Source organism: Capra hircus, assembly GCF_001704415.2.
Source record: "Capra hircus breed San Clemente chromosome X unlocalized genomic scaffold, ASM170441v1, whole genome shotgun sequence".
NCBI classification, from domain to species: Eukaryota; Metazoa; Chordata; class Mammalia; order Artiodactyla; family Bovidae; genus Capra; species Capra hircus.
Genome location: NW_017189517.1, coordinates 35360634 through 35383949, shown reverse-complemented (window position 1 = coordinate 35383949; position 23316 = coordinate 35360634). Strand labels below are relative to the sequence as shown.

At 47.7% G+C, this 23316-nt stretch overlaps 1 protein-coding gene across 1 annotated transcript; it reads right to left on the bottom strand.

Moving 5' to 3' along the window:
* Positions 1-487: 487 nt before the first annotated feature.
* On the bottom strand, positions 488-22417 carry COL4A6 (collagen type IV alpha 6 chain; the record flags this gene model as incomplete). Its single annotated transcript, XM_018044168.1, is given in 18 exon segments — positions 488-2080; positions 2778-3064; positions 4368-4559; positions 5443-5559; positions 6281-6427; positions 7555-7653; positions 7845-8006; positions 8274-8390; positions 12664-12789; positions 13638-13709; positions 14629-14736; positions 14825-14932; positions 15587-15661; positions 18097-18160; positions 20000-20181; positions 20666-20791; positions 21218-21361; positions 22247-22417. Coding segments are annotated over 18 exon segments (2558 nt in total), but the record flags the coding sequence as incomplete, so codon positions are not given.
* Positions 22418-23316: the final 899 nt, after the last annotated feature.

The following is a 23316-nucleotide window of genomic DNA, read 5'->3' as shown; positions in this document are numbered from 1 at the left end:
GAATTTGAAAGATGCAAAATGGTATTCAATGAAATGTCTCTCCCTCCCACAAGTCAGTTCTGTTCCTTGAACCCTCCCAATGTTATTAATTTCTTGTTTATCCTTCCAGAGGCTATATTTTATGCATATACAAATACATGCAAATATATCTTAGATTTGATTTTAATGACTTTAAAATTTCTCTCCTTTTTATTAATCTACAAATGATCCTGAGAATCCAGAAGTATGGAAAGCCCTTTCTTGAAGTCAAGCATGTGATGGGGCTAAAAACAGTAGTAAGCTTATCTTGAAACAACTTATAGATTTGTTGCCTGTTGGAAGACATTTTCAGGCCTTGACTTTCATTGTATTTTTCTGTGTCTCACTGTTATGTTGTAAAGCTCAACTTGCAGTAACAAGAACCTCCAAGGCTCTGAGGGGGACTTAGGAATTTCAGTGACATGGGCTTTAGAAAAATTTTCGTCAAAGAATGTCAAAGAGTCAAATGTTCACATTGAATTCCTTTTATTTGCAATGTACAAAGTTGACACCATGCTTATTACTCAAGAGGTGAAGGTAACAATAGTTTGGATTATACTGATTATGCTTTGTGTGTGTTGGCACAGTTTATATAATATTTAAGGAAACAGAATCACCTGGAAGGAATTGCCTCATGTCAACATAGCTAAGTGTTCTGGGAAACTGATAATTAAAGGAAATGGTTAAAATAATCTTCCTAAACAGAATACGATATAGTTTATAATCTGTCCAGGCTTGCTTTGGGTCTGCTAACTGTTAAAGAGAGCAGTGTGCTAGATTTTTATGAGGCTTAAAAAAACATCAAAATGGTTTAACAGGCTACCTATGAAACAGCAATTGGATGGAAATTTTACTGGCAAGTCTCTCACAGCCTCAAAAATGCAAAGCAACCAGCACTGCAGTGTTGATTTGCCACATTGCACACATCTGGATGGCATTTGGAATAAACAAGGGCTTCTGAGAAATTGGGGCAAGGGATTTGCCTTTTTGTTCCTGGAGTCAAAAGCAAAATTCACACCTCCTTACCCATCCTCCTCTCTACCCCCAGCCCAGGAGAAAGGGCGGCAGTTCTCATTTCCCTTTATGGGTCTGACCCCATTTGGTACATCCTCTGCTTTACTCTGCATCAGGCCAAGTCTGGTGCCTGTGGCTGGGGAGGGAGCTGACAAGGAGGAATTGATTTGTCTATGACCATATGAAGTTGATGAGCCCCTCTTGGCAGCTGGCCTTCCAGCACAGTCGTGCTTACTGTCGAAGGAGTCAAAGCTCACCCCAGGTTACTGGCTAGCACCTCATTCTGTCTCCGTGAAGAGTGAGAGTTTGCCCTGTGCAGGCTCCATCCATCCATAATGCTGAACCAGAGAAAATTTTTTCTGTGTGGAAACACTGGGCTCTAGTTTAAGCCAAATAATGTGTGGTGACCTCTGGACATAGAGAAATGACTCCTTAGCTGTCATGAAGAGCTTTCTGATCAAGATGGTGAGGAAAGCGAGCATTCTAAGAAAGTGGTGGCCTAGCGGTCTTTCTGAGGTAGCCATGAAGAATCACGCACACATCCAAACCGAATTGTAGCACCAGGTTGACTGAAATGGGACAGCAGACCTCAGCAGGGTGGGCTCACCCAGGGGGCCTGAGGGTGGGAGTGATCAAGGTCCAGTAGTCCAGGCCAAACGAGACTCCAAGGTACAGCTTGACAGATGGGCCAAAGGGCTTAGGCCTTTCTTCTTCAGACCATTCGGGTTTGTGAGGTGACCGTTGTGTGCAGGAAGGGAGGGCAAGGGGCAGAGTGGCAGGTGCCACCCTACACGCTTTTCATACACACCTGGCAGCGGCTGACCCGGGTGTGGAGCTGTCCGGCTTTCAGCGTCTCAGATACAGGCTCCTCCCCAAACTGCTGCCTCTCTTCCACTGTTGTCAGCCAGAAACTATATTTGTTGGCAAAGTAGTGGCAGGTGCCCCGGGCACCACTGCACTCGATGAAAGGAGTAGCCCGGAAATCCTCTAGGCAGGATCCAGGAGAGACCAGGGACTGGCCCCCGCCCTCTGCACCGGCGGCTGTGTGCTGAAACGGACAGAGGGTGGCCGTGAGCTGGTCACCAGGGAGGCAACAGGCTCTGCTTCTCCAGCTCTGAGCTCTGGCCCCTTGGTTCAGCCCCCATGTCAGGTCAATAAACCAAACGCTGTGTTTTGGACCCTTGTCCCTGCCTCAGGGCCAGGAGTGCCTCCTCCGAGCTCCCGAGTGCCCTCCTAGCCCACAGCTCCTGGGCTGTGGCTACATGCTAGCCAGCTTCTCTCAGACTGCTGATGCCCTCGAAGTCCCCCAGGTATGCTAGTGCCCCTGGCAGATTTCCACTGATGAAGAAATCTGAGAAAGGCTGAATTAAGGAAAATCCAGTGGGATTCAGAATGCAGTTCTCCTCAGAACCCTTTGCTCCGAGCCCATGGTGGTGTTTTCCAGAGAAGGGAGACAGCATGGAATAGTCTACCAGGTGGTTAGACCATGGGCCCATCCCCTCATGGATCTAACAGCTCTTACTCTGAAGTCCCCTTTATTGGAACTCTTACTTGTAATCTGTACCACGCCCATGAGGGGACATTTAGTGTTTGTCACCTGTCGAGTACAAATGGGCCTCATATTTGGCCTAATGTCCCGGCCCTCGTGTCACCCAGCTCCCTCAGCACTTGATTTCAGGATTTCCCTCCAAGCGCTCCCTACCCTTGGCCCTTACCCTGGGGGAAGGGGCAGTGTGGGGCCTCACCATGAGGAAGGAGTACCCAATCCACAGACTGCGCCAGCCCAGGGGGCACTGTGGGATGGTGATGTCCTGGCTGTGCACAGCAATGGCTTGCGAGGGCGCCTCACACACAGAGCAGCGGCTGATGTACTGGGGGATCTGTGTCTGGCCGACAGGCATCATAGGGATAGGGGCAGTGGTGGAGAGCCAGTAGGACTTGTCGTTCCGTCGGGCATAGTGGCACACTTCATTCACATTGCAGTAGATGAATGGCATGGTGCTGAAGCGGGGCAGGCAGGAGCCAGCAAACCCTGGAAGGAGAGAAGATAGGCAGGGGCAGGTAAGGTCTGACTGAGGGACCGGGCTGGGATTGTCCTTGGAGCCACTACGACTGGACTAGATGGTGGTTTGGATTCATATCCAACTGCTTGTTCCAGAGCATGGTTGCCTCTCCTTCCGGTCCTGGACTACTGTACACACCCTGATGTCTGCTGATCAAATCCTACTTTCTATGTACCAGAGAGATTGGATAATGAAAAGAGTCTTTTTAGAAACTGAATGAAGACTCCCTAAATCAACCCATTTTGTAAAACCAACATTTAATAGAGTGAGTCTACGTTTCAGAGTCAGCACACCTGAAGACAATTCAGTTAATTCTTGGGTAATCATTGTTACTCACAGGTCATATTATTATTACTACTACTAATTGCTTCCCTGGTGGCTCAGATGGTAAAGAATCTGCCTGCAATGCAAGAGATCTGGGTTTAATACCTGGGTTGGGAACATCCTGGAGAAGGGAATGGCAACCCACTCCAGTATTCTTGTCTGGAAATCCCATGGATGGAAGAACCTGGTGGGCTACAATCCATGGGGTCACAAAGAGTCAGACACAAATAAGCGATTAAGCACCTTAGCACTGATCGTTAATGTTAAATGGATGGTTAATGCTTTTGAATTGTGGTGCTGGAGAAGATTCTTGAGACTCCTTTGGTTTGCAAGCAGATCAAACCAGTTAATCCTAAAGGAAATCAACCCTAAATATTCATTGGAAGGACTGATGCTGAAGCTCCAATACTTTGGCTATCCGATGCAAAGAGCCGACTCATTGGAAAAGACCCTGATGCTGAGAAAGAATGAGGGCAAAAGGAGAAGGGGCAACAGAGGATGAGATGGTTAGATGGTATCACTGACTCAATGGACATGAATTTGCATAAACTCTGGGAGATAGTGTAGGAGAGAGGAGCCTGGTGTGCTGCAGTCTATGGGGTCGCAAAGAGTCAGACATGACTTAGCAACTCCACAACAACAAATATATGTAAAACATTGTTCTAAGCATCTTACATAGGTGATTTCTGTAATCCTCACTCCAACCTATGAGACAGGTACTAGAATTAGCCTTGTTCCATTGAGAAGGAGGCAGAAGGTAAAATAGGTTGAATAACATGTCCAGAGAAAGTGGCAGAGCCAGGGTTTGAACCCAGATCTGCATGAATGACTGTAGACCTGGTACTTATAACCCACTATCCAACATGGGCCCACCAATGGTTGGGAGGAACAAGGAGTGGTCCTTGTGGGGACAGATGGCCAGGGGTGGTTGTGGGAGCTGGTACCTACCCAGGTCCTGGTTGTGGGCTTTCTCTTGCCCCTCCACAAATAGCAGGCTGTAACCCACCCAGAGCTGGCTCATGCCGCTGGGGCACAGGGGCACCTGTTCTGACTGGCTGTGCTTCACCAAGGTGTAGCCCACTCTCAGGCTCTGCCCAGGCACTCCAGCCCTCCCGAAGGGGCCCGGCTTCCCTGGAGCTCCTGAGATGGAGAGAGCAGAAAAGGGGTGAGCCAGGTACAGCCAATAACAACAGCAGGTACTCACTTGGTGGCAAGCGTTGAGCAGGGGGCATTATGTACAAGCATTAGCTCACTCAATCCTTACAACAACCTTATCACTCCAATTTGTGGATAATGAAACTGACTCTCACCACCTACAGCTAGTAAGTGGTAGAACTAGAATGCCAACTCAGATGTATCTGGCTAGATAGTCCTCATTTTGAAAAGCACACGATCCGGTTTTTCTTCCATAGTCACCCAACCTTGGGTTCTCTGGGATGGGATGAGGGAGCAGAGGGGCCACTTCTCGGGCTGGCGTTGCAGGCTTTCATAGGAGATAACTGAGGACCCACTGAATCAAAGGCAGCGAAGGCAGAGGTGGGGTTAGCGAGGCAAAATCACACCTTCCTTTCCTGTCAGGCATAGCTAACAATCACGGCACTTTTCCTGTGAGCCTCAGGAATGTTGATTTGCCATTTTTGATATAAAAGGAGGTAAGTAGCAGAACAGCCATATCTTACCTCAGTTTTTCTTCTCCCTTGAACCAAACCCCCTTCTGTCCACATCAGAATCCCTTGGTAGAAGGGGGTTGGTGCAGGGCAGGGGAGTCATAGCTCTTAAGAGCTGGAAGAGAACCCAGAGAACTATTTGGAACAGTTTTTCACCTTCTGGAATATAGGGCTCTGATCCGTCACAGCTCAGAATGGAGTCGGCGTGAATGGATGACAGCCCAGTTTTCCAGCCTCCTAGTAGTGTCAAGCTTTACTGCCAGGTTTCCTAATTCTAAGATTTGAGATTTTGACTCACTACCAAGCCTCAAACCCTTATCGAAGCCCTCTGCTTGCTAGTGCTGACATTGCCAGACCTTCAAATCCTGGAGGGCCTTGTAGTCCAGGGAGACCAGGATCACCAAGAGCCCCAGGTGGGCCAGGGAGTCCATTGGTGCCATCTTTGCCAGGGATGCCAGGTAAACCTTTAGATCCTGCAAGGAGAGAAGGCCCACAGTGGGGTACTCAATGCGGAGGAAGAGAGACTTCTCCAGGTCTTCCCTGGAGAAAGGGGACTTGTGTGTCATGCCCAGGACTCACCAGAAGAGGGCAGATTTGGCCGTCACCTGGGGGTGCACGCTGAGCACAGGGCTGAGCCTCCTAGGCTAGTGCTTAGTTCACGTCTGGGTAGCTCGGCCCTGGGACCCCACTCTGAACTTAGCCCTTCTGAGCCCCTTCACACACCTGTCCTCACTTCCTCTCATCCTCCCAGCAACTCTGGGAAGGACACAGGGCAAATGCTGGGGTCCCAAGTCAGAAACGAGGATACTGAGGCCTAGAGAGACTGTTAGCTTACTCCAGATGGGGCAAAACTGGAATTAGAAGCTGGGTTTTCTGTCCCCCAACCCTGGGCTTTCTCCCTTGCTCTTTATTGCCCACCATACTCCCTCCTTCCTGCAACAGCACATTAGTGAGGGACAAGCTGTCTGGATTAGCTATTGTGCTCTGCCCACGTCCTCTGAAGCCAAGTACAATTGCTGGCCCTGGGGGCCCTCCTTCCTGGAAAGAAGCTTGGGAGCTTTGTGAGGAAACCAAGGAAATGCTTGATGAAGCTACCCCCTTGAAGCTGTGGGGTTCCCAGCCAGTTGCTTCAGCATCCCAATCAAAGCCATCTCAGCTCCCAACTAAGTTCCCTTTCCCTGGCACCCTACTCACCTTGTAGGCCCACAGGTCCTTGGACTCCGGGGTCTCCCATGAGGCCAGGGATGCCATCAATGCCTGGAAGGCCCATGGGTCCAGGGGGAGCCTGGATGGCTTCTGCAATGGGTGTGTGTCCAGGAGCACCTCGAGGGCCGGATAAGCCTGTGGGCAGGTGGAAGAAATGGAAATGTCAGGCGGAGGCAGAGGAGGTGGCTAGGGAAGGCCCCTGGAGGTTCAGTTGGCATCACACCCTAGGATGTCAAACTCAAACCAGCTGGCTTACTGATAGAAGCCAAATAAGTCAATTTGCTTGAGTGCCTACTGAGTTCTAGTTCCTGGTAGATGAGGGGATAGAGCAGTGAGTAAGACCTTTATGAGACAGTCTGTTGATAAAGATGAAATATACATAACTGACAAAAAACCTTAATCTTACTGCAAATTGTAAAAAGTGCTACAAGGAAAATGGAGAGTGCAATGACTGTGGGATCCATCCCACAGCAGAGAGGGCTACAGGGTGGAGAACCTGCTTTAGTGATAAGTGGCCTGTTACAGTCAGTGAAACCTAAGCTGAGATTATTATAGCATTAGAAAGGGCTGGAGGTAGGGGAGAGTATTCCAGGAAGTAGAACTAGCATGTGCAAAGGCCCTGTGGCCAGCCAGGGTGTGATGTTTTTGGATAACAGAAAGAGGCCAGTGTGAGAAAAGCACAGTGAGCAGCAAAGGGTAAAAGCTGGTGATGAGGGATGCCATGGGATACCAATGGATGATTTCTGCTTTTATAAGACCTCTCCCACCACAGTCTGGAGAAACAATTGTTGGGGGAGGTGCATAATGAAAGCACGGAGACCAGTCAGCAGGTCACCAGTGATTCACGTGAGAAATGTTGGTGGCTTGGATCTGAGAGGTATTGGAGGTGATGAGAGGGGAGTGGATGCAAGGCCCATTCAGGAAACACAGCCCCCAGGAGTTGCTAATAGGATTGGATGTGTGTGATTGAGGGGAGTGGTGTAAAAGACGGGCTTCATTTCTGGATTCAGCAAATGGATGAGTGGTAATTGAGTGCCAAGCCAGTACACACTAATAAGAAATGATGCAGAGAGGGGAGGTCAGTGGTAGGATCTATGGTGGCAAAGCAGCAGTGGCCTTCAGTCCTGGGAGCTGATGGTGGCAGAGGTATCCCCAAGGTGGACAAACTCCATTTCTGGTATGGTGATAAATGACTCCTGAAAGAATCTTACTCCAACCCCTCCCTTGAGCTCAGGAGCAGGTGGTACATGCTCTCAACTCACCTCTTGGCCCCGCCTTCCCCTTCATCCCGGGAAGTCCTGGGTCTCCAGGTGGTCCAACCTTGCCTGGAGTCCCCATGAAGCCAGGCTCACCTCTCATGCCTGGCAAAGCCCAAAGGAAAGCAAGTCAGGGCCTGGCACGGTGGTGCTGGTGGGGGGAGGGGGCTTGAGATTAAGCAGAGACAAGGGCCAGAAGAGCATCATCAGTTGGTCTCTGTTCACAGGGTGGCAGGAAGGGGCCATCTCCAACTGTGGAGTGGGAAAGGGCCCAGTTGCCAGCCATGCAGTCATACCTTTCAATCCTAGCTCTCCAGGGAGGCCGGAGAAACCTGGAATTCCTTGGTCTCCTTTGGGCCCTTGAGGGCCAGGAATTCCAGGGAAGCCAGGGTCTCCAGGGTCGCCTTGATCTGAGGAGGGCCCAGGGGGGCCTGGGGGTCCAGGGGGGCCTGGGCGGCCTAGGGATAAGATAGGAAGAGGGATGAGGGCAGGGGGCAGAGGTAATGGCCACTGTGGAAGGCCTTGACATTGATAGGAAGCCAAAGCCCATTCCCAAGGCAGATAATGTTCCCTCGCCTTCTGTGGGGCCCCAGTGCCCAGACCTTTCCAAACCCTTTTAGCAAAATGTAGCCCGTTCCGGTCCCCTGTGTCCCTGCAGGGGGAGGGGTGTGAGGCTGGACTGTAGACAAGGCAATGCCAGCCGTCTTTGGGCTTCCTGGCTTTACCTCGTTCTCCATCTAGGCCTGGTCGCCCAGGGTCGCCAGGCTGTCCTTCTATGACTGAAGGCAAGGAGAGGCCCAGTGCACCGGGGAGACCAACGGCGCCCTGGAGACCTGGAAAACCTGCAGAGAATAAATAAAAGGGGCTGCAGGGGCTTTGTGTACCTAACAGAGGGCCAGGCTCTCTCAGAGAAAATGGAAGCCATTAGGTAGCAGCCAGAGCAGCCTAGGCCAGCAGAGGGCTCTTGTCCCTTGCTCCTCCCTTGGCAGCCAGTGGCCCCAAACAGCTGACAGGGGCTCACAGAGTCCCCACTGGCATTGAATTGGGATGAACAGAGCCTCAGAAAGTTCTAGCTCTCCAACCTCTCTGGTAATGGAAATATGTTAAACAGATTTCCCCAAAATCAGGAAGAAAAGAAGGTATAACTGTCGCACCTGGAACTGAAGTTTCCTGAGGTGTTTTTAAACCTATTGTATAATGTTTCATTGAGTTAGCCAGTCTTGTCTGCTGCTGCCCAAACAAAGAAGCTTATAGACGGAGGTAGGGTGTAGCCCCTAACCAGTCAGAAGAGAGCCTCACCTGCTCCAACAGAATGGAGGTGGGAAGGGCGCTGACACCCCTGGTGTCTTATCTGGCTAATTTCTGGGTCTTCCAGGCAAGCTGGAAACCAGTTTTATAGGTGATTCATGATATTAGCTAAATGCTTTCTTAATTGCCTAAATCCCTTCTCCATTTGGCCAAGGAAAATAGCCACTTACTGGCCTACGTACATAATATTTGCTCAAATTTCTGTTTGTGGGATGATTTCTATTAGGTTCAAAACCAAAAAAATTTCAACAGATTATAGAAGATGTATGTAATATGCATACATCAAAAACATAGATGATAATTTTGCTGGGAAAACATATCAAAGCTACATATACAAATGCAGAAATCTATTTTATTCTTGTAACATGGAAGGAGTGTATTTATTACTTTGGTATATTCTAGAAGATATTTAAATGAAGAGGAATTAATTCAAATTGATTGATAAACTGTTTTGCTGGTTGAGATTCTTGTTTGTGACAAGAAAATACCAAAATATTAATGTTGCATTTGATTGTTCTGACCAAAAAGCTGAAAATATTAATGTAGAATTTCTCATATTTTGCTAAGAAATAGAAAATCCATGAAAACTTATAAGGGAAGATGGCAAATTGGTAAATTTGGGCATCATTAACAGCTCATCAATTAATTGAATACTGACAAAATATAAAGGAGAAAAAATAAATTTCTTTTTTTTTAAGGAAAAAATAAATTTCAATAAGTCTCCAATTATTAGAAGTCTGGAAAAGAAACAAAGTAAAAACAAAAAACAAAACTAGTCACAAAACCACATGGTACTACTTTTAGTTGTGTCTTGATGAGTCTTTGAAGTAGTTTTTATTTTCACAAAGGTAAAAATCTGAAAAGAAAGACATACTTTATTTTTGTCCTGAAAATATATCTTCGTATATCTATACATATATATGGGCTGAAATTATGTAAAACAAATAAACAAGACACCACATATAGTAGAGTAAGTGTGGGCTAGGCCCCGATTATAAAGTTTGTTTCCATGGCAATTTTTGCAGCTAACTCCTCTTTTCAAGCTGTTTCTTGATTTTATAATTACACGAATATATTATTAAACCTGAAATAAAGGTACTACTGACCTCACATAGTTAAAAAAAAAAAAAAAAACTCAAGTGTTTCTTTAAGAATGAGATATTTTCAGTGATCACATGATGAAAATGCAAGATGGCATATTTTCCCAACTTATTCCATCATCACAGCCCTAAAAAAAAACCCAAAATATACTAATGTGGCCTCTCAGTATATACTGTAAATATGGAAATAAATGGCATAATTTAATGTTATTTAGATAAATGTATTGTAGGGACAGGGTTTGCTCCTGGAAATTTACTAAGGGGTAAACCTTCATTATACATTGATTTCTATAATCAAATTAGAGATTCAGTTCCTGTTTGGGGATATATTTGATATATATGTTTTAAAACATTATTTTAATTAGATATTGAGAAGAAGAGAAGAACATTTATAAATCATATGTAAAAAATCATCTAGATAGAATGAACATCTGTGTTCCAACCACCCAATTTAAGGAAAAGAAGATAGCAATACCTTTGAATTTCTTTTTCTTTCCTGGCTTTTTTAAGCTTATTTGTTTTTAATTGGAGTATAATTGCTTTACAGTGTTGTGTTGGTATCTGCCATACATCATCGTGAAGCAGCCATAGGTATACATAAGTCACCTCCCTCTTGAACCTCCCTCCCACCCTATCGCATCCCTCTAGGTTGTTCTTTTCACACCCTTTACAGGTTTCACCAGCTTCCCTCCCTCCCAGAGGCAACCAGTCCTGAGGTTTGTGTTCATCATTCCCTCTTCATCACAGTTTGAATATCCGTGCATATTTGCATCCCTAAACAAATATTGGTTGGAATCACACTAAACATATTCCTCTGCAACTTCCCCTTTCTCGCCCTTCAACATTATGCACCTGAAATGTATCCATCTTGACATGTGCTGTTTACTGCACTTGTGTTTGTGATTTTATTACCTCAGATAGCCTAAGGCAATGAATACTGTAATGACCAGGAATTCATAGTCAAGATTTAAAAACAGAAAAGGCATCATGCCTGTGCTTCCACCCAGGACCCAGACCTTTCTCTGTCTTCTGCCAAAGAAGCCACAAAGCCTCCCTTCCTAAGCCCTCACATCTGGAGAAACTGCTGGCTTTCAGAAAAGTACAGGTTGGTCCAGACAAAGGAAAGAGTAAACACAGAGACAGCAGATGCCCCAACATAAAATGCAGCTGGAAATGAATTAATGCATGAATATAGTTCCTGGAAAACCTACGCACATTATACAAACATGCACATAAATGCATAAAATGATGTGGTGGGACATCAGGCTCCAGAACTATGAGGACAGAACATTTTGCAAATGTGATTTCCCCAGGTAACATGTGATAGTAGAATGGCCAATGTTTCTTGACCAACTACTATGTGCCATGCTAAGGTGTAAGGTGCTTAGTTGCTCAGTCATGTCTGACTCTTTTGTGACCCCATGGACTGAAGCCTGCCAGGCTCCTCTGTCATGGGATTCTCCAGGCGAGAATACTGAAGTGGGTTGCCATTTCCTTCTCCAGAGGGTCTTCCCGACCCGGGGATCAAACCCAGGATTCCTGCATTGCAGGCAGATTCTTTACCAGCTGAGCCACCAGGCAAGCTGTCATGCACTGCACTAGGTGCTTCCATATGTATTACTTCACTCCTCACTGATGTTTCACCAAATATATAGGGTAGATTCTCTTATTCACATTTTATAGAAAAGGAAACCTATGGGTTCCTTTGGGATGGAGGGGTGAGTAACCTCCTTGTTCAAAGTCATGTAGCTAGTGAGAGGGAGAGCTGGGATTGGAATCCAGTAGTCCGACTTCAGAGCCCCTGCTTTCAGCTATGGTGATACATGAAATTCATGTCTTGTTCTACACTGAGTAGGAGGTATATGCATCTCTACAACATTTCTAAGGAGAGTTAAAGAATCAGAATTCATTCTCATTATTTGAGAGGTGGGGGAAGTGAAAAAAAAGTGAAAGTGAAAGTCACTCGGTTGTGTCTGATACTCTGTGACCCATGGACTGTAGCCCACCAGGCTCCTCTGTCCATGGAATTCTCCAGGCAAGAATACTGGAGTGGGTAGCTATGCCCATCTCCAGGGGATCTTCCTGACCCAGGGATTGATCCCAGGTCTCCTTCATTGGAGGCAGATTCTTTACTGACTTAGCCACCAGGGAAGCCTGAGAAGTAGGGGAAGGGAGACTCAGAAAGGGACTTCAGATTATGTGACGAGTCAGGGGCTGAGATTAAGGTGAAATCTGATTTCTAGTAAACTCAGTAAATCCTAATCAACTGCTTGCTGTGTGCCTGTCCTAGGGAGATATTTATCCTCTTAGTCCTGGGCTCCTTCCAGCAGCCACACTGTCTTCTCAGGGCCCTGTGACTGCCAACTGCCCTGGACACCAAGGGATTTATGGTAAACCTCTCACTAAGTGGACAAGCCCAGTCCCTCAGGACCATTAAAACCAGACTCTGACAAAGTGAGAAAGAGAGGCCCTGTGGTTAATAAGGGAGAGCTGGAGGGAAGCTGGAGGCTAGAGAGGACTCACTGAATTGCTCTCTGACACCCCTTCCTGGGAAAGCCTGAGGTGGAGCCCACCCTCTTTTTGTCAGTACTTGGGTTTTGAAATCCCCAGAGATGTAAAGACATGCACAACTCATCCCTGGGAGCCACATGACCCCAAGGAACCCCAACCCTGGCTGCCCAGCCAAGTGTGACTTGGGCTCACTTACCTTGACTACCTTTGGGTCCTCTTATACCTGGCTTTCCTGGGGCTCCGATGCCAACTCCTGGAGAACCTTTTTCCCCTTTGGGACCAGGCAAGCCAGCTGGCCCAGGCACACCAGTTATACTAGGTCCTAGGAGGAGATGCAGAGAGATGCGGGGACACAACTCAGTGGGGGTGAGGCCCTTGTGCCCAGCTCACTTGCAGGGAGTCTGCCTCACAGACACCAGAGGCTGAGGGCTGAAATGATAGGGAGGAGAGCTGATGCAGGTAGAAGGACAAACTCCATTCAGCTTCCTCCCCCTCCCCCGCCCCCCACACACACATCAAGGCATCCCCAACTGGGGGCTGGCAAGGACATCTGGAGGGCTTCCCTGACAGCTCAGTTGGTAAAGAATCTCCTGCAATGCAGGAGACCCTGGTTCAACTCCTGGAGAAGGGATAGGCTGCCCACTCCAGTATTCTTCGGCTTCCCTTGTGGCTCAGCCGGTAAGAATCTGTCTGCAATGGGTTCAATCCCTGGGTTGGGAAGATCCCCTGGAGAAGGGAAAGGCTACCCACTCCAGTAAATAAGGTAATTCAGGTATAATATTTAGCATAATGCTCAATAAATTAACCAAATTTATATAAAACTCTAATCCAGCCACCTCTAACCACTGTTTTGGGCTTCCCTTGTGGCTCAGCTGGCAGACTCCACCTGCAATGTGGGAGACCTGGGTTTGATCCCTGGGTTGGGAAGATCCTCTGGAGAAGGGAAAGGCTACCCACTCCAGTATTCTGGCCTGGAGAATTCCATGGACTGTATAAGTCCTTGGGGTCGCAAAGAGTCAGACATGACTGAGCGACTTTCACTCACTCACACTAAGGACATCTAGGAGTCTAAGGATATGGGATACATTGTGGCCTAGAACTCAAGATCAGCCCCATCAGGCTTCTGGAAGAGTTGGCGTTCTCCTCCTTGCCTTCCAGAGTCTTGCTTACCTGGAGTTCCACGGGTCCCCTTGGTTCCTGGAAGCCCATTCAGTCCATGTAAACCTGGAAGTCCAGGGAAACCTGAGGGGAGAGAAGATCAGAAATGGTTCCAGCAACTCTGAATCATGAAGGGTTAGCAAAAGGTCCTGCCCCCAAGGGTACTGCAAAGTCCTCATTTCAAAGGTCCTGGGCATTCTTGAAGCATTAATTAATGCCCTAAGAGAGACTGGACCACCCCTAGTCTCCACCTCCTCTCATTAGAGACCAGTATAGCTTGAAGAGGGCCTCCCAGGTGGCGCTAATGGCAAAGAACCTGCTTGCCGATTCAGGAGACGTGAAACAAGGGTTTGATCCCTGGGTTGGAAAGATCCTCTAAAGGAGGGCACTGCAACCCACTCCAGTATCCTTGCCTGGAGACTCCCATGGACAGAGGAGCCTGGCGGGCTGCAGTCCACGGGGATGCACAGAGTCGGACTTGAGTGACTGAGCATGCATGCACACAAGGCTTTAAGAGCAGTGCTGTGCTGTGCTAAGTCACTTTAGTCGTGTCCGACTCTTTGCGACCCTATGGACTGTAGCCCGCCAGGCTTCTCTGTCCATGGGAGTCTCTGGGCAAGAATACTGGAGTGGGTTGCCATGACCTCCTCCAGGATGGTAGATAATTATGTAACTTCAAGAAGAACTCAGAGTGGCAATGCCAGGACCTTGAGTTGCCAGCTCCCAGAGACTTGCTGCCCAATCTCTCAGTCAGGGAAAGGCTACCTATGCCAGGGTGATGATCTTCCTTCCTAACTCTGCTCTCCATGGATCCCATGTTCTCCTGTTTCCACTCATGCCCACTCTCCTTTCTTCCTCCTTTCCCATTACCTCTCATGCAGCTCAGTCAATGACTCCCCTGGAGATGGCTTAACCCCAGCTAGGGTCTCCTAATAAAAAGTAGTTACTATCCTTTTTTGAGGAAAGGACCCTTTTCCCCACTGCCACTCCATAATATACATACCTTTGGTTCCTATTAGGCCAGGGGGACCCAGGGGCCCAGTTGCCCCTGAGTGGCCTGGAGAACCTGGAAGCCCTGGATTTCCTCTCATGCCTGCAACTCCGGGGAGTCCTAAGAATGAAAAAAAGGCAGAAATTCAGAAGGAGTCTTGACACTGATCTGAAAATTTTCAGAATAAAGTTGTCATGTGTCATGGTACCTAGGGAGCCAGGAAGGCCAACGTCTCCAGAAATACCAGCTTTCCCATCTTCACCTTTGTTTCCTGGGAAACCCACATCACCAACTGGTCCGTCTTTTCCTTTCACACCTACAAAGTCAAGAAGAATGCTGAGTGATCAGGCTTTAGTTCAGGGAGTATGTTCCTCCACAGGAGGTGGGGGTAGGGGCAGGACGGTAAAACCATTTTGAGCCACCATGGCAGCTGGATCCAGTGAAGAAACTCTGAAAGGTATTGTGGCAACTGTCTTCATACTTGAAAGGTGCCACCCAACTGAAAGGGCATGGCAACCTACTCTAGTATTCTTGCTTGGAGAATCCCATTGACAGAGGAGCCTGGTGGGCTACAGTCCATGGGGTCGCACAGAGTCGGACATGACTGAAGCGACTTAGCATGCACACATGCCCAACTGAAAAAGTAAGTAAACTTGTTCCGAGTGTTCCCAGGAGTAGGAGTGATGGGTGGAAAGGTTCGAGAAGTAGTTTGGATAACTATAAATTAAGGGAGTGGACACCATTATCTTAAAGGTCTTAGACTATCCCGTAAGTCTGTGAGTCTTGAAGAAAAACTAGGCTGGTTTGCTTGGGGAAAATGTTGACTGCCTCTGAGTGGATATATGTCACATAGGAATTTTTCTGCACTGGACAGAAGTTTCAGAACTTAGGTTTGGCCTCCAAAATTCCTTCCAATGCTCAGTTTTGAGGAGTCTGTGAAATGTACAAGACAAAAGTATAGCAGCCTTACCTTTGAAGCCAGGCTCCCCAGGTTGTCCCTTGGGTCCTGGGCTACCAGAAATTCCAAGTGTCTGGCCTTGATCTCCTGGGGATATCAAGAAATTGGTTAAGTTGTCAGGAGAAGGTATAGCTCAATTTGCAGCAAATAGATTAAAAAAAAAAGTTTTTGTATTGGGGTATAGCAAAAAGATCTTTTGAAGGAAAAATCATGGCCAGGGAAACTCCTTGACACAATCACGCATTGGGTAAAATGTTATGCTTTTATGCTGCAGTGCAGGGCTGGGATGCTCCCAGGCTATTGGTATAAAAATGCTGCTACATGCAGTATATCTCCACTGGGAAGCACATTACTAGGCTTGGTATGGGCAGAGAAGATGATAGCAGGAGCCCTAAAAATATTACCAGAAGAGGAGGCTGTCTAGAGCTGAGGGTGTCCTCTGCTGCTGAGTCTGGAAGGCAGGTGGGTCAAACCACTGCTATTTGCCTATCTTTGACTAACAAAGATTGCAAAGGGGGTTTGGGCAAAGCAGAAGAGCAAATTAGTTCATTTGCCTGTAAACACAAAGTCTCCCCCAAGGAGAGCCTTGGGCCTGTTAGAAATCCACCTTGCTCTGGAAAAACACAATAAAAGGGGAAATGTTTCTTATCTTTCTTTAATGAAAGAATTTTTTAAATTATTTTTTTTGGAGGATAAATTGCTTTACAATGTTTTGTTGGTTTCTGCCTTATAATAATGTGAATCAATCGTAAGTATAACATATATCCCCTCCCTCTTGAATCTCCCTCCCACCCACCTCCTCATCCCACCCCTCTAGGTTGTCACAGAGCACCGGGTTGAGCTCCCTGTGTTATACAGCAACTTCCCACTAGCTAGCTATTTTACATATGGTAATGTACAAGTCAGGCTTCAGCAATACATGAACCATGAACTTCCAGATGTTCAAGCTGGATTTAGAAAAGGCAGAGGAACCAGAGATCAAATTCCCAACATCTGCTGGATCATCAAAAAAGGAAGAGAGTTCCAGAAAAACATCTATTTCTGCTTTATTGACTATGCCAAAGCCTTTGACTGTGTGGATCACAAGAAACTGTGGAAAATTCTGAAAGAGATGGGAATACCAGACCACCTGACCTGCCTCTTGAGAAACCTATATGCAGGTCAGGAAGCAACAGTTAGAACTGGACATGGAACAACAGACTGGTTCCAAATAGGAAAAGGAGTACATCAAGGCTGTATATTGTCACCCTGCTTATTTAACTTATATGCAGAGTACATCATGAGAAATGCTGGGCTGGAAGAAGCACAAGCTGGAATCCAGGTTTCCAGGAGAAATATCAATAACCTCAGATATGCAGATGACACCACCCTTATGGCAGAAAGTGAAGAGGAACTAAAGAGCCTCTTGATGAAAGTGAAAGAGGAGAGTGAAAAAATTGGCTTAAAGCTCAACATTCAGAAAACGAAGATCATGGCATCTGGTCCCATCACTTCATGGGAAATAGATGGGGAAACAGTGGAAACAGTGTCAGACTTTATTTCTTTGGGCTCCAAAATCACTGCAGATGGTGATTGCAGCCATAAAATTAAAAGACACTTACTTCTTGGAAGGAAAGTTATGACCAACCTAGATAGCATAGTAAAAAGCAGAGAGATTACTTTGTCAACAAAGGTCTGTCTAGTCAAGGCTATGTTTTTTCCTGTGGTCATGTATGGATGTGATAGTTGGACTGTGAAGAAAGCTGAGCGCCAAAGAATTGATGCTTTTGAACTGTGGTGTTGGAGAAGACTCTTGACAGTTGGATCTCCGCAACCAGTCCATCCTAAAGGAGATCAGTCCTGGATGTTCATTGGAGGGACTGATGCTGAAGCTGAAATGCCAATACTTTGGCCACCTCGTGCAAAGAGCTGACTCATTAGAAAAGACCCTGATGCTGGGAGGGATTGGGGGTGAGGAGAAGGGGACAACAGAGGATGAGATGGCTGGATGGCATCACTGACTTGATGGACATGAGTTTGGGTGAACTCCGGGAGTTGGTGATGGACAGGGAGGCCTGGCATGCTGCAATTCATGGGGTCGCAGAGTCGGACACGACTGAGCGACTGAACTGAACTGAATGTATATGTTTCATTGCTACTCTCTCAATTCGTCCCACCCTTTCCTTCCCCTGCTGTCTCCACAAGTCCGTTCTCTACGTCTGTATCTCTATTCCCACCCTACAAATAGGTTAATCAATACCATCTTCCTAGATTCCATATATATGCATTAATATATTGGGCATATACCCTGAGAAAACCATAATAGAAAAAGACACATGTACCCCCATGTTCATTGCAGCACTATTTACAATAGTCAGGATGTGGAAGCAACCTAGATGTCCATTGACAGATAAATGGATAAAGAAGATGTGGTACTTATATACAATGGAATATTACTCACCCATAAAAAGGAATGAATTTGAGTCAGTTGTAGTGAGGTAGATGAACCTAGAGCCAGTTATAGAGTGAAGTAAGCTCCTTACCTTTTAAACCTGGGAGACCAGATGCTCCTGATAGCCCGGGAGCTCCACTGAGACCCTGTGAACCCTTCAAAGCAATACAGAAATCAGTATTTCTGCTTAGCACTCAGGACCTCCCATCATCTCTTCCCGCTCCCTTCCCTGAGCCACTGCTTGAGACCTGTCCATTTCATACTCTGTGGCAGGGGTGGAGAGGACGGGGGCATCCTGCAGAGGGGAAATTGATGTGCAAGGGGAGAAATGCATATTTATGGTAATAGGGGAAGGGTTTGATCTGCAGATTAACCCTGGTCTTGTCATTCATAACTTCCCAGTGCCTAACAAAATTGGTATCATGGGAAATCAAGGTGTGGATGTTCTAGCAAATCTCTTAGAAAATACAGAACCTAACAGTCAGTCCAGGAACTTGATTCACTCTACATACAATTGGCTATCACCACCCATGCCAAAGCCATGATGGACGAGAACAAGTGTGGCCTTCCCATGTGGAGCTAGGCCTCTGCCACAGGTTCTGCAAGGAATGTGGAGTCTTTCTGCCACTAGGTAGCGGGCTGCATGCAGGCAGGTACTGGAGTCTGAATTTGGTCTAATATTCCCATGATTTTCACAAGAAAAACTGTCTTCCCTGGCTAATGTCCAACATATTGAGTCTGAGAAGCAGGCATGTTGGCTGCAACTGGCCCGGTTCCTCTCCTGGCATCTGGTATGGTTTGGGTTTGAGATGTACCCAGTAAGGATACATACTACCCAGGACCTTGGGTAGCAGTCTGATTTGGGTCACTTAGCTCCCTGGACCATGACCACGACATCCCCCCTTCACCTGGTGTTTTCTGTGCATCGCCATATCTACTCATTCAGAGCCCCTGCTTAAGCTGGGACCCCTCCCAGAATGCCTTCCCACTTTGATTGCATCCTTCCTAGTACGTAAGTAGCAGGTTGAGAATTGTTTTGCATTTTCTTCAGGTGTGTGTGTATGTGTGTGTGTGTTTTCTCTCCATCAGCTGGACTGATACTTTTAAAGGACAGGGACTGTGCCTGCAGGGAATACAGGTGTCCTGTGATCCAATTTATTTAGCCCCTTCAGTACTATTATTGCTACTATTTATTTAGAGTCTGCCATGTACCAAATACAATGCTACCTGCTTTATACATACTTGCTCCCTTAACCTTCACTATAGGCTGAAGAAGGTTTGAATACTATTCCCATTTTGAACAGATGAGAAAAGCAAGGCTCTAGCAAGTGGAGTGATATGCCCCAAATCACAGAGCTAATGAGTGATGGAACGGAGAATCAAGCCTATGCCTGTCTCATTGCTAACTACCCTACCACTCTGCTTTTTAAAAATCCAGGAAAAAAACTGACTTTGATTCTTTGCCAGTTGTTACCTAGAGGCAACAAAGATCTTTCTGAAATCAAAACATCAAATAGTCTGTACTGAATTCTTCTAATGTGCCAAACTCAACATGGGATGCTGTCAGTGGGATGCAGACAAAAAGCAAGCAAGGCTTGCTCTCAAGTCCTAACAATCTCATTGAGGAAATCAGACCCAGGCAGAACCAACCAGGATCAGTGGAAGCAGTGTGAGATGTAGGGTGCCAGCAGGGTGGGAACTCAGGGACTCCTGGAGGGGCAGGTGCCTGGGCTGGGGCCTGAAGGACCAGCAGGTCATCAGCAATTGCAAGGAGGATGCTCTGCCATGTGAGGGAGATAGTGTGAACAAAGGCCTGGAAGAGGGGATGTTCAGGAACAAGTGAGAAGACCTGGCCAACTCAAGGAGGTGCCTTGGGGTTAGCTCAGGGAGGGCATGGGAAGTGGGCTGAGATCAGAAAGGTGGGCAATAGGGGCCCATCCCTCTGCTATCAAGGCCGTTCCCTGGTGGGGAGACAAAGATCTGGGCCCACTTACACTTTCTCCTCGAATTCCTGGAAAACCTGTGATTCCAGGGTGTCCCTTCAGGCCAGGTAAGCCCCGTAGTCCTGTGGAGCCAGGGGGGCCTGGTCTCCCACTAAGTCCCTTGATGAGGCTGGGGAAGCCAGGAGCTCCAGGCAAGCCTGGTGGCCCGGGGTGGCCAGCCTCTCCTTTGTCACCTGGGAAAGAAGCAAAAGTCTTGGGGAAACACTCTGGGCAAGAGAAAATCTGTTCCCCAAGCAGCAGGTGCCCTGGGTCACAGGTAGGCAAAGGGAAAGCTTGGGGACAGTTAGCTTGGGGTGGGATGGGGGTAGGAGGAGGTGCCTTTGGCCTTATGGGGTACCAGCCAGGGCCACCCCAGCTTCCTCAGTCGGAAAGCCACTCATTGCCCACCCTCCACTATCTGCCTGGCCCCTCCAGGGGTATAGCCACCTGTGGTTCAAAAACTGAGTTCCACAGGGGCAGTGCAAACCAACAGTCTCACAGTCCAGACACTCCTCAGGCCAAGGAAAGGCGCCTCCGTGCTCTTCCCCGCCAACCACTGCCACCCACACTGCTGCTCTGCGGGTTCTTCTACTGTGGGGGCTTTTTTCAGTAAAGAAGTCAAGTTTGGTCATGAAAACTGTCTTAGGTATTTCTCCTTCCCATTCCCTGCCCAGGTACCTCTGGGTCCGGGAAATCCAACGGCTCCAGCTGAGCCCTGAGAACCTTTGTCTCCTTTGAAGCGGAGGTTTAGCATTGGAGGTCGATGACCGGGTATCCCAAAGGGGCCTGGGTCACCTCTGTCTCCTGCAGGGATGGAGGTAATGAGGCTGCGTGAGGGGGGCTTAGACACAGGGTAAGCATGTCATATCAGCTCTTTCATATCAGCTCTTCCCGCACCACTCCAGGGCCCTTTCTGGGTTCTTCTAGCTTCTTTCCTGCCCCTGCTTCCCCAACTTTGCATTTACGGGCATGCCCTCTTCTTGGACAAGCCCAAGGTCCTACAATTTTAGACCCTACTCAAAACCCTTTTCCACTAAGCATCTGGAAATGTGTGTCAAGGCCCCTAACATGCTGTGGTAATGCAGAGTGACTGAGGTCTCTGGGTTTAAAAGGATTTCATTGAGAAACCTCAAATCCTGAGGCTGGTACAAGCCACCTGAACGACAAAGTAGATAAAATGCACCTTGGGAAGCATGGGTGGCAATTCCAGAACTGGTTTCCCCAGCTCACCTTTTTCACCACGGCTACCAGCCCATCCAGATGGCCCCACTCTTCCTGTCGACCCAGGAATTCCCTTTAATCCACTTGCTCCAGGAATACCAGGGAGACCTGGAATCCCTGGAAAACCTGTCAGTCCAACAGACCCCTTCTCACCTGTTGAGAAACAAGAAATTCTATTATTATCCCTGTTTGACATACAAGGAAATGGATGCTCAGAGAGGTTAGTTAACTCACCCAAAGTCACATACCTAGAAAGTTGCAGAGGAGAGGTTCTGACCCATGTTTCTCTAACTCTAAACCCCAAGTCTTAGTACATGTTATGCTACTTCCCTGAATAGGGACATGGAACTAAGTACCAGGAAGGAAAGAAGATCTGGGCACTCCTCTTACAATTTTTCAAGTTAAAGCTCATGTGTAGCACAGAGAAAATAAATAAATAAACTTAGGCCCAGGAGGCAGAGAGATGAGCTCTAGCCTGGTGCTGTTGCTAACCAATTGTGTGACCTTGGACCAGTTACTTCCCTTCCTGCCCAACTCCTGGTGTCTACTAGAATAATCAAAGGAAGTGAGAGCCATCAGGCTGTATGAAGGGTTCATGCAAATGAGTAAACCTGGTGTGGCTGTTGCTGTTCTGGGCTTTCCTGCTCAAGTTATTCAGCCCAGTGTTCCACCCAGCAGGCAGGGAAAGTGACTTGCTGTGGGTGGGAGTCCTGCTTTAGCATTTGTCTTCTCCTACTGTGAAAGTGTTAGTTGCTCAGTGTCTGACTCTGCAACTCCATGGACTGTAGCCCACCAGGCTCCTCTGTCCATGGAATTCTCCAGGCAAGAATACTAGAGTGGGTTGCCATGCCCTCCTCCAGGGGATTGTCACAACCCAGGGATTGAACCGGGGCCTCCTGCATTGGCGGGCAGATTTTTTACCATCTGAGCCACCAGGGAAGCCCTGCTCACCTCCCTCCCCATTCCCCTTTCCTAGGAAGAGAGGAGGGAGGAGGCAAGTTGGGCACCCACTGGTGCCTTCTTGATCATTTTACTTACCCTTCAGACCTGGCAGCCCTGGCAACCCAGTAGCCCCTGGCAAGCCTGAGTTTCCCAGGAAGCCAATTGGCCCTGGTGGTCCCGGAAGCCCTTTCAGCCCAGGCAGGCCTCTCTTTCCAGCTGACGCAGGGAGACCTATCTCGCCTCTTGGACCTTTCTTTCCAGGATGTCCTGAATCAGCACAGGAGAGAATACATGATAGTTGTCAAGTGAGACTATCCAGATCTGGGCCACTGCCCATTCCCCTGGCTTCTGGTTGGTTGACTTATTGGGGTTTGTAAACAGCCTTTGAACAATGGGCCACGCAGGCTAACAGGCAGAGTTGTTTTCAGTTGGCTGACGCATAGCACTTATCCCCCAGGGTGCCCCACCAGCGGCTACCTTTACCAGCATGGCACTATAGCTGGAAGGGGAGATGAGCAAACCCCTTCTGATGACAACTCTTCTCCCTTTATGAATGTGGTTCATACTTTAGCCCCTGAATGGAGCTCTAGGGAGCCAGGGTGGCAAGTGGACTCTACTTTCCTGGTACTTCCAGCATGAATCAGTCCACAATGGCTGTTTCCTGAGCCAACCGGTGAAGTAGAGGTTAAAGCCCAACAATTGTTGCAGCCTCCTAGGGAGTCATGGATCAGGGCTGCCCTTTTAATCCCTCATGCAAGCAGTTAAGTCAGCCAGTTCCTTGGCATTAGAGTTGAAAGACCCCCTAGTGCCAAATATTGTAGAAATTCCCAAGGCCCATCTGGTCTCCTAGGTATTCTGAGACTTCTTTTACCAGGCTTTCAGTTGCTCAATGGGATTAACCTCTTGAGCTGCTGCCAAAGTGGAATGTTCAGGTACAAAGCAAGGAAATTAAAAAATCAAAGGATCAAATCAGTGATGACAGAGGTATTTGGGCCCCCAAGGACCTAAATGAATGGCTGGCTTGGCTTTCTATGGATTGAAAAGCATCATGTAGCTGGGAGCCCCAGGATTCTAATGGGAGGCTGTGAAGGGGATTCCACAACAAGGGAAGGAAATTCAATGGGGGCCAACCCCACAGTATGAGTTCAGGGACCCCCTGGCCTTAC